Here is a 16,072-nt window from a genome sequence, read left to right on the forward strand (position 1 = left end):
CCTGAGGCTTGGCCTGGCGAGGAGCTGGGAAAGGAGGGAAGGAAACAGCCTGAAAAGGGCCTGGCTGTGTGATAGGAAGACCCACTTCCCAGAGGAGTTGGGAGCCGAGGGGTTGGTGAGTGTGGAGGGACGGGGGAGGGAGCCGGCGTGGGCTTGGGCTGAGATGAAGGCACAGGAGTGGGTGGGGAGAGGGCAGGGCACCTGGGTTTGATCCTGGAGGCGATGGGGGCAACAGGACCACCAGAAGCCATTCTGGCTGCCAAGGAGAGCGTGGGCGGGAAGGGTGAGACTGAGGCAGGAGTCCTCCCGCTTGGGGCGTGAGTGGTGCTTGCTATAATCCAGGCTTGACACTCAGAGATGGCACTGGGCTGTGGAAGGGCTTCCCAGAGGGCTAGGTCGGGTCCCAGGGCCACCACCTTCCAGTGAGCGACCTGAGGAAGGCAGGCACCTTCCCTGAGACTCAGCTACCTGTGAGACAGGCCTAGGGTGAGGACCTCAGGTGCTAACTACCTCAAGTGTTTAGCCCTGATGCCCTCAATAAAAAGTGATGGTGATTTAAAGCCATAGTAATATTTAGATTCAAATACTCCCACTTACGTTCACGCCCAAGTCCTGGCAGCTCAAGGCCCCAGCTCCATTCCAAGTAGGATTCCCTTCTTTTCTAGAGGTGCCCCCAGGGGAGTCACAAAGGTTCAAGAGGCCAGAATACTGCTTCCTGCTGGGGGAGGGAGGACGAAGTCAGAGGCCCCAGGGTCCCTCTAGGTCCTCTCCCACAGATGCGCACCAAACCCGCTGGCAGGTCTCGTGGAGCCGCCTGTGTGTGCTGTGCCTGAGCCCAGCATGGCAGTCCCGGTTCCCAGGAAAGCCCCGTCCTGGCTGCCCGACTCTCTGGGTGGGCACTTCCTCCCCAGGCTGCGCTCCCTTGGGGCCACACCGCTTCACACCCCTACCCTGCACAACAGGACGTTGTGGGGACAAGGAGGGTTTCTCGCACTGCAGCCCTCAGAGCCAGCAGATGCTGTGCAGAAAGGGAACAGGCACACGCGGGTGGGCTGCGGGCACCAGCAGAGGACACCTGGCTGGCACGGAGCTCACTGAGGGCCTAGCTGTCCTCATGGGGCAGTGCCCCAGCCCCAGAGGCAAAGTCTGAGGCCGGCAAGAGCTCCTACTTGGCAAACAGGCCAAGGCTGGAGGGGCAGGGCTTCCACCTTGACCCCCACCTTCATCTCCAGGTGACTGTCCAGAGAGGCAGCTGTGATGGTGGGGTCTTGGTGGCCGACTAGTAGGAGATCTCCTGGGACCCGACCTAGCCCTCTGGGAAGCCCATGTTCTCCTGGGACTCCCAGAAAGCCGAGGCTATGGGCAGGGTGCTGAGGACCACCAAGGCCGCCAGTGGGCTCAGGCTCCCTATGGAGGCCGAGGGGACGGGAGCCCAACACGGTAATGGAAAGAACCAGAAGCCAGAGAGGTGAGGTATAAAAATCTGTATTTATGTTACAAAGACAGAATGGTACAGCACAGTCCCTCCCAGTGAACAGGCGGGTGGGTGGCCCACCTCTGTCCAGCGTGGCTCTTGTAACATGCCCACCTGGCCAGCACCAGGCCCCCTGGGCGGCCCCAGACTCTGGCGCAGAACCTGCCCTACCGCCCAAGACGTGGCTGCGTGTGGTCAGAGTCATTTGTGCAGGGCAGTGGCGGGACCCCGGTGGGCTGGCCCAGAGAGACAGAGTGGGAGAGTGCAGGAGCCTTCCCACCCAGCAGGTGGGGACTGTCTGGGGCAGACACAAGGGCGAGGGCCCTCGGGGCCATATTTGGGCTCATGGCTCCATCCGCCCGAGGACGTGAGCTTGGGCGCCGTGTTTCTGAGACCCGCTCTGCCCGGGCAGAGTCAGGGCCCACGGTGGGGTGGGGGTGGGGAGGAGCCTTCCTGCAGCCGCCCCAGCCGGCTGGGCCTGCACTGAGGCTTGAGGGCCGCCTCACAGTGAGGGCGCGGACCCAAACCTGAGCCTGGGCTTCCAAGCTCTCGGCCACCGAGGCCCAGGTGGGCATGGGAGGGCACATGCAGAGAGGGCACAGGATGCCCGGGGCCCTGTTCTGGTCCCGCTGGCTCTCTACGGACCCCACAACACTCAGGTTTGCTCTTAACAACCCTCTGGGTCCCCCTGGCCAGCAGCAGGGGCTGTGCCAACGGCCGGGGGAGGGGGGTGTGGGTATGCGAGTAGCTCTAGCACCAGACCCTCACTGGTGTCTGCTGGTGGCGAGGAGTGGCATCTGGGACCCTAGCACCTCTGGATGGCCAGTGAGGCGAACTCCCCGGTCCACATGGGAACCGAGGCCTGAAAAGCCATGGGCTGAGCTGCCCGGAAGGTCGGCTGAGGACCACAGCTAGTCACCTGGCTGGATCCTGCCGGCCAGAGAGGGGAGCAGGACCTCCCCAATGTGTCGGGGCTGGCTGGAGAACGGATGCTTTAAGAATTCAGAACACGGACCATCCCGGGGACCTGGAGTTGTATCTCCTGAAGAAGGCTCTTAAACGTGGGTGTTCCTGCCCTGCTCAGGTGGTGCGGGGTCCTCGCAAGGAGCGCTCAGTGGGCGTGCTCTGGCAGACGGCGGAAGCCCCTTCTGGGCACGCTGGACCCCAGGGGACCCCGAGGGCACTGGAAGGAGGTGCCAACACAACGCTTTGCCTTGCAACCACCAGCAAAACGTTCGGATGGTCTCCCCGGCCGCGTGCACCGCCCCCCCGACAAGCCTGCTCTCCACCGCCATCCCCGGCCTGTGGAGGGCAGGTTCTGTGCCAGAGTTGTTTCCAGGGATCCCTTTCTGCTTCAGCAGGCCACCCACCTGGGGTGTCCGTCAGCGTGACAAAGATAAACACGAATCTTCCCCCTGCGATCTGGAAATCGTCTGCAATGCACCAGACAGGGAGGCTGATGCTGCTGTGAGTCAGCCCAACAGCCCTCCACCTGAACGCTGCTGTGTGGTCCTCGGGGACAAAGACTCAGGGACAAAAGGCCAGGAGAAGCCTCCTAATGCCCAGGCTGGACCGCCCAGGGTGAATGGCTGTCCTCAGCAGCTGCTGACGCCTGACACCCGGAGCCCTTGCTCAGGTCGGGAGGAGGCAGGCTTCAAGCTAGGTGCAGGGAGGAACCTATTTCTCTGGTAGCAGACGCACCCACACCCCCACCCCACCCCCGGCCCCAAGGAGGCCAGGCTGCACGGGTCACTGCCCCTCCCTCCAGGTGACAGAGCGCCGCCCTGCTGCTGCACAGCCGCCGACCTGACCTGGCCTGGCTGCCAGGAGGGGTGCCCCATGGGGAGGAGGCCAGGAGGGCACCTGGGGGCATCCCGTGAGCCATGTGGGAGATGCTGGTGGTGGCGGTCGGGTGGAGCCAGACACGGGACACAAGGCACGCTTGGACAACGGTGACAGACAGACGAGTCCCTGAGACGCTGGGTTGCTCCCACCCCTCAGCAAACAAGGACGCGATAACGGCTAGGAAAATAGAGTAGAAAAATCTCATACAGGAAATAGGCGGCACACACCGGCATCACGGCCTCTTTCTCTTTTTAAAAATGTTTCTCCTTGTTTTTTTGGATAAAGCTTCTCTCCCGGGAGCCTCGTTCTGGGCTGCTGGGCAGTGCAGCAACTTTTTGTTTCGTTTTTGTCTTTTAAAGGGAGACAAGCAAGCCCTCTGAGGACCCAATGGTTTCAACTCGTAGCCCCCAGCACTCCTCAGCCCCTGCTGGGAGGAGAGGTCCCTTCCCTGGCCAGACTGGGCAGGGGAACCGGGGTGTGGAAGGAGGAGCCAGGCACAGGCCGCGGGCCAGCATTTGCCCAACTGACCCTTGAAGGCCCCAGGACATGTGCCCTCTGGCTCCCAAGGACCTCTGGGTCCAGTGACCACATGTATCTGCATGTGTGCACGTGTGTGCAGGCAGGCGTGTGTGCCTAGGTGCATGCGTGTGTACATCTGAGGGATCTAACAACAGAGCAGAAGCCGCCCAGATCAGAGTGGGGTAGCCTGGCAGCCCCCAGAAGCCCAGCCCTGGCTCCTGACACCTGGGGGTGCCAAGGCCCCCGTCCGCCCACCTGCCCCAGGGTGCTCACCCGAGTCCCGCCCTTCATGGATCCCTCTGTCCACGCCTCAGGAGCCTACGTGGACCGACAGATAGATGGATGGATGGACGGAGAGCCACGCCTTCCTTCCTTCCTCGGTCCACTCCTCTCTCCTGGGATCCGGGGTTGGGGTCTGAGCTCCCCGTGGTGGTCATTAAGCCCCTCACACGCTGCCCGCCGAGATTTGCAGCAATGACATTTAATACTTCTGGAATGATTAGGAATCTGAGAACAGACCGTGGGCGGCTATGCTGGGCTCCAGGACGTGGGAGCTGGGCCCCGCCTCCCCGTAGGGGTCCCTGCCTAGGTGGGAGGAGCGGGCGGCGCGGCAGGCCCTGACCGGCAGGCAGGCGGAGGCGGGCAGCCCAGGCGGCAGCCGGAGCTTCCAGAATGGCACTGCAGTGGGCCCGTGGAGAGACTTCAAGGACCGGAGGATTGACACGCTCGGCTGGGCGGGCAGGCGGGCCGAGGAGCAGAGGGCAGGGCCTAAGAGAGGCCGGGGCGGCCAGGCCGCCTGCAGGGGGGCCCGTAGCTGCCGTGGCTGCAGCTGCCACGCAGGCTGTAGTGGTCGTCCACGTCACTGCAGCTGCCAACACTGTCCAGCTCGCCGGTGCCAAACTCCATGCCCTCTACATCCACTTCTGCAGAGAACAGACGGGGTGGGGTCAGACGCCGTGCCAGTGCCAGCCAGGCCTCCCGAGGCACACTGCCGGGCCCGAGCCTAGCTCTGGCCCTCATGTGGGCAGGTCACCTGGCCTCCACGCCTCACCCTCCTCATCCCATCCCCTCTGCCACCTCACACAGGGGCCCTGATGTGCCTCTGACATGCCGGGGACTTTCGACCCATCCTCCCCCGGGCCTCCACCAGGCCGGCCCCACCCTCCCAGCTTCCCACCCAGGGCTGCACGACACCCATGCCCAAAGCCCCTGCAGGCGGCCCCCACGTCCCCACCTTGCTCCGAGTCATCGGTGGAGACGGCGGAGCCTGTGCTGTCCGTGCGCACGCGCTCCAGGCTCTGCACCGACAGCTGCTCCAGGCGCCGCTTCAGGAAGCGGTGCTCCCGCTGCAGCTGCTCCTTGATGCTCAGTGCCCGGCGGTCCTGCTCCTCCAGTTTCTGGGGGCACGGGAGCTGTGAGCCCGGGGCGGGGCACCCCCGGCCACCGGGACGCGCCAGGGCACAAGGGCCAGGGCAGGTTCCCATCCCCCACTTGGCCTGGGCCCCAAAGGCCTGATGCACCCCCTCCTCGCGCCCACCGGTAGTTTATGTAGGTGCCACCTCCCAGCCTCGTGCTCTGCGTCTGCTGACCAGCTCCAGAAGGCCTACAGCCACCAGCCAGCTTGGCCAAACGGAGTCACGTGTGGGCCTGAAGCCCTGGGACAGCGCTGCCCAGCCGTGGCCTGGCACCCGTCCCAGACAACAGCCCTGCCCACAGGGGTTCTTCCCTGCACAATCCGGCCGCCCTGCCTGCCCAGCTGCTCCACACCTTCCCAGGGACTGAGCCGCGGCCTCTCCGTGAGGGGCCCAGGGCACCGGCTGTGTCGCCTCAGTGCTCCTGCCGCCCTGCCCTGGGGAGCCCACACCTGTGCAGGCTCAGGGGGGCCTGGCGGGAGGACTGAGACCTTCCCTGGTTGGCCCAAGTGTCCCTAGACCCCCAAGCCAGTAGGTCTCAGTCTTAAGACTTAGGGGGCCAGCCCCAGGCAGCGTCTCACTCAGTCTACACCCCACCGCCAGCCCCTGGAGAGCAACCCCTACCCCCCCGCCCCAGAAACTCCCCACACGCCGGGGCCGTCTGCTTCCCACCAGCCTCCAACAATGGCATCGGCATGGAGGGAGCCCCATCCCACCCACCCCTCAGCCTTCCTTCCAGTTGCTGCCACTTCACACCCCAGGGCCCGGGGGGCGACGTGCAGCCCACCCCCACCTCCCACCCCCACCCCACAAAACCCAGCCTGCGCCTGCCGCTACCTCGACCCTCAGCTGCTCCCACTGCCGTGCCTCTCACCCACCAGAGTGCCTCCCACCCTGGCCCCACTGTGCACCTGCAGGGCGGGCTCCCCACCCCACCCTCAGGCCCTCTGGCCACTCCTCAGGGTGCACGGGGACCGGCCGGGATGGGGGCGCAGCCCTGCTCACCTTGATGTGCATCTTGGCACGCTTCAGGAGGCTCAGCGTGGTGTGGCGGGTGCTGTCAGGGCCCAGGGGCACCAGCTGCTTGAGCTGCTCCAGGTAGAGCCGGAGTTTGGCTCGTCTGAAAGAACCAGAGACATAACGGTCAGGCGGGGGCGGCACAGCCCGGCACGGTGGCAGTGCGGCAGAGCAGCCCAAGAGCTGCGGGGGGCGGGGGCAGGGGGCGGCCAGCCGGAAGCCCGCACGGACCTGCTGAGGGTCCCTCCCCGGGCTCCCCTCCCAGCCCGGCAGGCAGCGCCCCCAGCCCCCTGGAGCAGCCTAGTACCCACGGCCCTCCAGAAGCCCCAGTAAAAGGGCGGGGCCTGTGGCTGGGCCTGTGTGGCCAGCCAGCCCATCATGGCCCCCAGAGCCTCCGAGTGCTACAGCCAGGCTCCCAGAGCCCCAGCTCACCCTGTTGTTCCCACCCTCTCCAGTGGGGTCCAGAAGGCGGTGGGGGGAAACTTGGAGGGGGAGAGGCACAGGGCTCTGTCATGCTGTCCCAGGCAGAGATCAGGGACGCTCCAGACAAGCCTTCCGTCCCCCACCTCACCAAGTGCAGGGTGCTCTCTGGTCACTCACTGTCGTCACCACAGAAACATGAGCCCATCCAAGTCAGAGAAGGCCAAGGACAGACCCCTCCTACCCGAGTCTGGGACCCCTTTGGAAACTGCTTCGTTCTAGGTTTAGTCCCCGTGTCCACGCAGATTAATGCAGTTTTCCCACGGAACTGGAACCGTAAGACTCAACAGCATTTGCTCACATACAGGGCGAGGAGCTGTGACCTGGATGTGCCCTTCTTCCCTGGCTCATCTGGTCTGGGGAGAGTGGGTGGCAGAGGCCACGGGGGCCGGGGGCACAGGGAGGCTAAGGTTCACCCTCAAAGCATGCTGATGGCATATGACCCACCGGAGCCCCTGCAGGCTGCCCAGGTGGTTTCCAAACAAAGATGCCCTGCTTAGGCGAAGCTCTTAGAAGAGGACCCCAAGGGCACACGGCAGGCTTCCCCACGAGGCTCTGATGAACCGCTGCACCCCATCACCAGTGTCGGCGCGCTCCTTCCTGCAAGGGCGCCAACCCTGGTGGCCCCCGTCATCCCCCATGTTCCAAAGCCCTGGCAAATCCAGTCTCCCTTAGACTGGAAGGAAATCGGGCAGCAATGGCCATGTCCCTAGGACAGAGGGGGCCCCCCGAAGCGCAGGGAGGGAGTGGGCAGCTCAGTGCCGGGCAGCAGCCCATGTGCAGAGCAGCGATAACAGCCCCACCCGACGGGAGGAGGGCCCTACGTCTGCCACCCACGTCCACACGGCACCCTCCTGCTGACGAAGCTCCTCCCCACCCGGCACCCCAGCCCTTGGCACCCGGGGCCTAGAGTTTTCCTGGTGAACCTGAGTTTGACCTTAGAAAGAACATCTAGAACACGAGACTGAGGCTGCACTCGGCCACCAGGCCAGGCAGAGCAGGGGCCTGAAGCCTGAACACCAGGGATCTGCGTTCCGAGCAGGCCCCAGGGTCCACCTCAAGGCTGGAGGATCTTCAGAGAGGAGCCCTGCCCCACGCTCACACAGGGCTGCGGAAGGGGGCACACCAGGGGGCTCACTGCCGCGTGGCCCCCAGGGTCCGGCAGCCTCAGCCCCCGCACCTCCAAGGTGCTGGGACTGTGGGGCAGGAGGCGCAAAGCGCCCCCCCAGCGAATGGCACTATGTGCTCAAGCACAGCTCACAATTAGAGACCCCCGACCCACCACCTGCACCAAGTTCACAAGTGGGGGTCCCTTGTCCACTCATCTACGAGTGGCAATTCTTACAATCTACCATTTGAGTACATACACGGTACATGATCTTTGTGGAAAATTGGAAGATGCAAATCAAAAGAAAAAAATAAATGAGAAGTACCCCCCAAATTCTACCACCCAGAGGCAAGCATATCATCGTTTCAGTATATTCCACATTTTCACATCACGAACAGAAGTGAAAATATCAGGATACAAAACACCTGTGTGACAGCTGACCCAAGATAGGGTCAAAAATAAAGCAACAAACGCACACAAGAGACTCCACAGGACACAATGAAGGGCAGGAAGCACGCGTCTCCACGGGACGTGGTTGGCAATGTTTATTTCTTTAGCTTTGTGCGTTTTTTCTATTTTCCAGATTTTCTATGCTAAAAAAGCCACATATTACTTTTACAATCAGAAAAAGACGTATTTGTACATGAAAGAAAAAACACAGGTAAAAGACAGATAACAGCAAAAAAAAATCTGCAATACACATGAAAGACAAATGGTTAGTATTCATGCCATTTTGAGTTCATACACACCAAAATTAAAGAGAGGAGTGTCTTAACGTGAAAACAGGCAAAGGACACAGACAGGCAAGTTGCAGAACACAAACAGCTAACCTAACACAAAACCAACTCCATCTGGCAGCGATCTAGAAAAGGAAAGCTTACTGAGGAGATGGTAATTTGGGCTGAAATGAAAAGGTGCGACTAGCTGTCGAGCTGGCCAGCAGGCAGTTCCGGCTTCCCCGGTGGGATGGAAGTTCTGAAGTGCCACCAAGGCTACTCAAGCCCTCAACCGGCATTTCTAGGTCCAGGATTTTGGCCCCACAAATCTACCCGCCAGCACCAGACCCAGCGGACTGCAGCACCGTCTGTGTTTACTGGAGAGCCATCACTCAGAACCCTGCGGTACAGCTGCATGTCCTGTGCAGGCACCCGGCCTAGGGGACGAGGAGAATGCGCGGACACAGGCGGACGGGGCCCGTGGGGTGTCCGGGGAAAGGTCCAGTTAGTAAATAGCAGGTAACGAAGTTCTGTTCTTGTCCCTCAGTACCCGCGTGGAGGAGGAGGAGGAGGATGCAGGATTGGCCCCCCAGATGCCTAGGACGCTGTCGCTGGGGTGGGGCACAGGGGGGTCCTTGCACGTCCATGAACAGACCGCGTTAGAAATCATAAAGCAGAGGCTTCTCAAGAGACAAAGAGAGGCCGCCGGCTGCAGCCTTGCCATGTTCAAAACCGGACCACACGCCAAGCCAACTCCCGGAGAGCATCCAGCAGGGCTGCAGGGCTGGGAACCAGCTCCGGTGGGGCCCCGGGCAGGCCCCCACCCATCTGAGCCCCAGGGTCCCACCCCTGTGGGGAGTGGGCATCGCCACCACCTCCCTGGAGCTGGAGGGGGTGCCAAGGACCCAGGCTACACTAGGCTTTCACTCAGCCCTCCTCCGAAGCAGCTACAGTGCCCAAGCCCTGCGCCAGTGCCCCTCGGCTGCACCCAGCATTCCTGGGAGCTTTGAAAACCCGCCACTTCCTGAAGGCACCCTGTGCAGACCTGCATCGCTGTGAATGGCAGCTCCTGCCCGTGCGTCTGGCCACAGCCCAGCCCTGACGCAGGCCTACCCAGCTTCTCACCAAGAGCCCCCTGCTCCTCAGAAGAGGACCCAGAGCTCCCACATCAGGTCCCCCAGCCGCCAGGCAAAACCACGCTCTGAAACTCCCCAAGCCTGGCCTCGGGGAAGAGGCGACAAGGACACCCACCCGTGGTTCCTCAGGGGGTGGGATGGGGAGCGAGGTAGCCCGGTCCTCCCTGTCCCCCTGTATTTCCTGGCTGTTGTGAGGTCTCGTGTGGCTGCATCAGGCAGACGGGGCAGCTGCACCGCAGGCCTCCCTCCGAAGGATCCACCCAGGACCCGAATAACCATCTCCATGCTGGGGAGAGGTGGGCAGCTCCACTGAGGGCCCTGGGCTGGCCTTTGTGATAGGTCCTGCCCCGCCAGGGGGATGCTGAGGGCCCCCTCCCCCCTACAAAAGCTAAAGCCTGGAGCTGAGCCTGGGCAGGAGCATCCTGCCAAGGAACACATGGCTATCACAGACCCCAGGGGTCAGGAGCCAAGCACTGGCCTGAGCAGACCAGCTGGAGCTGCTGTCTCTGAGGGGAAGGGGAGGGAGGGGAGGAGGAACAGGGGAGGCTAGGGTGGGCCTAGGGTGGGCCACTGGCTCCGAGCTCCGAGCACCGGCAAGGGGAAGTCCCGCAGGCCCAACATGGCATGCCTCCCGGGGAAGGCGACATCCAGGGCCAACCTCCCTGGGGCCGGCTGGGTGACCCAGCCAGGTGCTTCCTTCCTTCCTTGGGACGGCACACGGCCCTTCCTGTGGCCAACAACCAGGAGCGTCCGGCATCAGCATCAGGCAGCCACAGGTACAGCAGTGACCGAGGGCCCCAATGGGGTCCAAGCCCCAGGTCTGTGGGCTCCTCAGGGCGGACCACACCTGCTTATGGGCCAGCCAGGAACAGAGGCCCCTGCACCTGCCCCACCTCCACACTCTCTCAGGAACCCCCCAAACGCACAGGAACAGTCCAGGAAGTGCGGCTCCTCCAGAGAACAGAGCGTTCTGTCCCTGCTCAGCGCCCGCCCAGCAGAGGCCCTGATCCCAAGGGAGAAGCAGTTGGCGCTGCCGTGGGTGCAGACATGGAGGGTGGGGACACAGGGCTGGCCAAGCTCCAGGGCAGCCTGGGAGAGTTCACCTTGTGTGCAGACCACCATTCCCCACCCCATCCCAAGCCAAGAAAGGAGGAAAGAACTGGCCCATTCTGGAGATGGGAGCAAAGGTCAGGAGAAAGCTACCGAGAGCATCCCTCTGGGAGTCACCCCTGGGCCTGGCTTCAGGGCTCCTGCACGCACACACAGCTCCCACCAGCCTGGCTGCAATCGGCCATGAGGACACCTGTCCACCGTACCTTGTCCCCACTGCAGAGGGAGGCCTGGAGCTAGAGCAGCAGGCTGAGCCAGCCAGGGAGAGAGAACGGCAGTCAAGAGCACAGGGCCCTGGGGCGGACTAGGGCTGGAGGGCAGAGGCTCTTCGGGCAGCCATGCTGCCCCTCCTCCTTCTCACTGCAAGCCCCCCAACTCCTCAGAGGAGGACCAGAATGGACACATCCCTGTGGTCGATGGGTGGGCATGAAGTGGACTCCCCTGGATCCTGCCCTGGGCCAGAGCTTCCCACCAGGCCCACGTGGCCAGGCACTGGCTGCCCATCCCACTGCCTGTGGACAAGACTCTACTGGGAATTCCTTGGAAGGCAGGTCCCAGGGCACAAGGGGTCCCAGACCAAGAGGGCTGAACCTTCTCGGTGGCAGGCCAGCATTCTAAGGGCTAAGGACCTGCTCCCAAAAGGGCTCAGATACCCCAAAACAGATGGAGCTCCTCTTCCAGGGAGCTGGCCCTGAATGACACACAGCACAAGGGGCCCTGCCCCAAGTCGCTGACCCCCACCTGGCTCCAGACCCCAGGTTGAGCTCCCAAGAGCAGGGCCTGGCCCCCCCACCCCTGCCTGCTAGCATGGGAGTGCCTGAGAGCAGAGCCTGGCCTCTTCTGTCAAGAAGGCCCCTTCCCAAGATGAGGGCACAGCCCGGCAGCATGCTGAGCCATAGCCAGGACACAGAGGCAGGGAGAGGGGGTGGGGGCTGGCCACAGCATCCCCGCAGCAGAAGGGTGGGTGGGATATATCAGGCGGCTCACGTGGCGGAGCGTGGGGAACAGGAGATCACTTACCTGTGCTTTTCTAGTTCATTGTGTGAAGACCTGTTTAGAGAGACACAAAGACAGAGCTCACTTCGCTGCCCACCACCAGAGCACAGGATGAGGGCCCTACTCAGGGGCCCGGGGACCTGCAGACAGTGTGGGGAGGGTCTGGGCCCCAGGATGGCCCAAGAAAGGCAGGGCTGGGGCAGGTGAGTAGTTACTGACCAAAAGCTGGAGGACCTCACACCCAATGACAAACATGAGAGAGACAGAGGTGCAGCCGTGTCCAGGGGTGCCCGGCTGGCAGGAGGGTCCAGTTCCCTTTCAGAAGGGGTGGGCCAGGCCCGAGGAGCCGCAGTAGCCGGTCCTGGGGCTGAGCCACCCAGTGCTTCCAAGGCTGCCTGGGCACTGAGCCACCTGCCTTCTCAGCTCCCCAGTCCCCGAGGCTAGTGGTGTCCTGGGAGCCACCTGGGCTGGCACAGAAGGCCAAAGGTAGGTGACCACAGAGGCCAGGACTTCAGAACACGAGCGTCCTGGCCCAGTATCACCAGCCAGAGCACCATTCCCACCCCATCCGGCTCATACACCTGCATGATCATAGCCCACCATGCCAACGGGGACACCTGGCAACAGAGTGGTCCCGGCCCATGAGGGATCAGCCCCAAAGGGGGCCTCTGAGACAGGGATGCTTCTGGGCCAGTGGGGAGACCGAGGCTGGCCCCTCTGCTTCCCTAAGGGGCCAGGGCCTGGCAGGACTGGCCTCTCTGGGGGCGGCGGCCCCACCTGCTGCCCAAGCCCTGCCCACCTGCAGACAGGAGCACAGAGTCTGAGTGCCACAGAGAGCAGGAGCACGGTGACAGGGAGGCAGTGCAGCCCAGTTCCCACTTCCAGGTCACCCTCCTCGTCCAGGCAGGAATCCTGTGGGCCTGCCAGGGCTCTGAGGCTTCCCAGGCTGCCTCACACGGGAGCAGAGGACCCAAGCCCCCTTCAAGCACACCAGAGCAGGCCCTGCGACCCCTACCCCCCACTCCTTCCCAGAGACTCTGCCGCCTCTGCCTACCTGCCCTCACTCTCTCCTGCTCCAGGAGTTTAGGAGTAGGTGTCTCCCATCCCTACCTCGGGCTTGCCCATCCTGCCTGCCTGTGCACCTGCCACGGTTCCCGGTCCCACTACAGCCAAGGGGGGCCCGAGGTCTCCCCTCCTCCCAGCAGGGCGGCCGGCTCCCGGGTTGCCCTGTGCAGCCTCAGAACCTCCAGACCCAGGTTCCAGGGCCTCGAGGGCCTTGCTGGTCACATGGGCTGGGCAAGGAGCCTCCGAACCTCTGCCAGGGCTGGCTGGGGCCAGGAGGGGGCACAGCCATCAGGCTCCTCACTGGCCTGAACCGCAGCCCGGCGCTGGCATATGAGGGGCAGCGAGCGTCCCTCAGTGCAGAGAAGCCTGCCAGCCTGCCCTTCACGGCTGGGCTGGACCCCATCCTGGATGGACGGGGCGCTGCTCAGGCAGCCGGGGGACGCAGAGGGGCCAGAGCCCTCCTGAAGCCCTCCCCTGGTCCAGACACTCGTAGAGCCTTGTGGGGAGATGGTCACTCAGGTCCCAGGAGCACAGTGGCCTGGGGAGGGGAGGGACTCCCTGGCCAGGGTCGTGCTAAGTGGGTTCCCAGCTTCACCATTCACTCATGCCTTCAACCCCTCGAAGTAGGCACCCTTCTGCCCACTTCCCTGCAGGACCTGATACCTGGCAGACTGGCTCCAGCCCCCTCCTGCTGAACCACTGCCCCCCAAAAGCCCTTGCTGAAGCCCTGGCAACCGTGGAGGCCGCCGTCTCCTCCAACACAGGTTGCCCTTCTGCCCCGTGACTCACGCCTCATCCTGGTCCTTGCTGTGCCCATTCCTTCCCCTCACCTCAGGGGGACACAGAGCCTTAGAGGTGTGGAGCTGCCCTGCCAACTCAGGGCTCTGCATCCTCTGGACCCTGCACCGCCCTGGACCCTGGGCTGGGCTGGCTGAGGCCCCGCTGGGCCAGGACAGCCGCGCAGGGCCGCCTGTGAGCCGTGGGGTTCCTGAAGCACTGGGGGAGCCGGGCTCCACCCAGAGGAGCAGCAGGGAGGTGCACCCTGGCTTGGGAGACCCTCTCGGTCCCTCCACGGTGCCCTCAAGGTCTCCATCCCAGCAGAATGTAGGAGGCCTGGATCCCACCTCAGAACAGGAGCCCTAGAGATGGGAGGGTGGCCCTAGCAAGTAGTTCAATCTCCCTGTGCCTCAGCCCTAAAGTAGAGATAAAAATAACATCTCCTTTAGGCGGTGGGGTGACTATTAACTAGCACACGTGTGAAAACCTTAGCTATGATTCTGGTTATCAGCTTTGGGTACCCTGTACTACGGAAGTAAAAGGTCACAGCCCAAAGTTTTCCACGGGTGGCAGGGCACTTGGGACCAACAAGTGCGAACCAACAGCAGGGGCCCAGCTCACTCACTAAGGACGCCTGAGGCAGTGGTGTCCCCCCACCCATGCATGTCCTTTCCCAAACTGTCCCCAGCAGGGCACCAAGGGCTGGGACTCAGAGGCATGTCCAGCCAGAGCAGATGGAGACTAAACCAATTCCTTGCCAGGCCCAGGGCGCCAGGACGTCACAGGAGATGGGTTCTTGTGCCAGCCTTTCTGTTTCCCAAGAACAAGTAGGCCACAGGAATGAGCCACACCCTCTGCCAAGGGGCCCCAAAGCCCCTGGAAGTACAGCTCCCAGCCTGGTGACATGGTCCAGGGCCAAAGTGGGCCCCTGTGCAGTGCCAGGTGTGCTGTGGGCCCCACGGCAGCCAGGAGAGTGGAATCCCATGGGAGCCCTAGCTGAGGGTCCTCTCTCCCACCCAGGGATGTGCACGCCGGCTTTCGGGATTCCACAGCTTGGGTACAAGGCCAGAGGAAGGGGTGGGTTACTGGCACCAGGAGAGGCTGCTGCACAGCAGCCTGCAGCCTCTTCCGGTCCCTTAGAAAAGGCCTTCTAACCCAAAGAAGGGTGCCCCTACACTGGTCGCTGGAGTTTCACTGTGTCAGGAGGCTGGGTGGGAGCGGTGGGCACCATGCGAGGGGTGGGGGCCCAGGGCAGGGCCTCCACGCTCCTTCTTGCCTTCTTCGTGCAAACTCCTGGTGGTGGGTGGACTCAGCCCAGTAGCGGGTCTCGGCCCTTGGAGACAGTCGGAGAGATGCAGCCCACCCGCCCGCGGCGAGCAGAGGTCAGGGCGGGCAGCTCCATGCTGCTCTGCGCCGAGCCTCAGTTTACCCAGACCCACGGGGCACCGGCCAGCGCCCCTGACAACACTTTTCCTGCCCGGAAAAGTCCAGAACAACTTGGGGGCGGGGAGCTGCTGCGGGAGGAGACCCCGGGCGGCGGGCGCTGTACGCGTGGCACTGTTTACGCGAGAGGCCGAGGAGGCGCGGCCCGCGGGAAGATGGCGACGGCGCGGGCGGGGCCGGCCGGGCGGGGCTGCCGCGGCCCGGACGCGCCTCCTCCTCCAGGCTGGCCGCCGGGGCGCGCGGCGGCAGCCGGGCTACGGGCTGGGGTCTGGGCTGGGGAGGGCGCTCCGGGGGCGTAAGCCCCTGGTGTCGGGCCGGGGCGGGGGAAGCCGCGCGGGGGGCGGTACCTGTTGTTCGGGGCCTTGCGCACCAGGCCGGCCGCCTTTGTTTTCTTCCTGGCGAAGTCGCCGTCGAAGGGCAGCACCGAGGCGTAGCCGTGCTCGGCCTCTGCGGACAGACGGCGCGATCAGCGGGCCCCCGCCCCGGCCCCGGCCCCGCCGCCGCCCGCCCGCCCGCCCGCCCGCGGCCCGGCGCACAAAGGGGCGCGGGCGCTACCTCGGTCCCTGCGCTCCAGGTACTCGGCCGCCTCCAGCAGGATCAGCAGGGAGTTCAGCTCCATCCTCCCGCCCACCAGCCCGACCGCGCGCACGCGCGCGCTCCGGGACGGCGGCGGCCGCTGCCCGGCCCGCTCCGGCCGGCTCCGCTCGCCGCCCGCCCTGCGCGCCCGGCGGCCCCACTTCCCCGACTCCCGCGGACTCGCTGTGCGTTCGGCCGCCACCCTCCGCCTCAGGCTCTCAAATTGACACATAAGGGCGAGCGACGGCCGGTGCAGCCAATGGAAGCCGTTCGGGGGCGGGCGCTCGGCTGGGCCGGGGCCAATGGGAGCTGGCCGAACGTCTCGGGCCGGGCCGAGAATGTTGACAGATGCGAAGCTCGGTTCCAATAGGCCCGCCGCGGTAGTAACAATTTAGAAG

The 16,072-nt window shown here is 63.8% G+C and overlaps 1 protein-coding gene across 1 annotated transcript; it reads right to left on the reverse strand.

Moving 5' to 3' along the window:
• Positions 1-1,467: 1,467 nt before the first annotated feature.
• MXD4 (MAX dimerization protein 4) lies at positions 1,468-15,838 on the reverse strand. Its single transcript, XM_082609578.1, has 6 exons — positions 15,654-15,838; positions 15,446-15,545; positions 11,838-11,867; positions 6,256-6,370; positions 5,073-5,235; positions 1,468-4,761 (listed from the first exon to the last, which is right to left on the reverse strand). Exons 1-6 carry the CDS (start codon positions 15,715-15,717, stop codon positions 4,607-4,609), a joined length of 627 nt encoding a protein of 208 aa, XP_082465704.1. The 5' UTR covers positions 15,718-15,838; the 3' UTR covers positions 1,468-4,606.
• Between the last annotated feature and the right edge of the window lie 234 nt (positions 15,839-16,072).

The sequence above is a fragment of the Mesoplodon mirus genome (genome assembly GCF_964341445.2).
Source record: "Mesoplodon mirus genome assembly, chromosome: 2".
Taxonomy (NCBI): Eukaryota; Metazoa; Chordata; class Mammalia; order Artiodactyla; family Ziphiidae; genus Mesoplodon; species Mesoplodon mirus.

Excerpts from the sequence above, each read along its gene's own strand:
- MXD4 (XM_082609578.1), bottom strand. The coding sequence starts at position 15,717 with ATGGAGCTGAACTCCCTGCTGATCCTGCTGGAGGCGGCCGAGTACCTG. Across the intron at positions 11,868-15,445 it reads CGCAAGGCCCCGAACAACAG|GTCTTCACACAATGAACTAG; the intron begins GTACCGCCCCCC and ends CTCTCTAAACAG. Across the intron at positions 6,371-11,837 it reads AATGAACTAGAAAAGCACAG|ACGAGCCAAACTCCGGCTCT; the intron begins GTAAGTGATCTC and ends TGGTTCTTTCAG.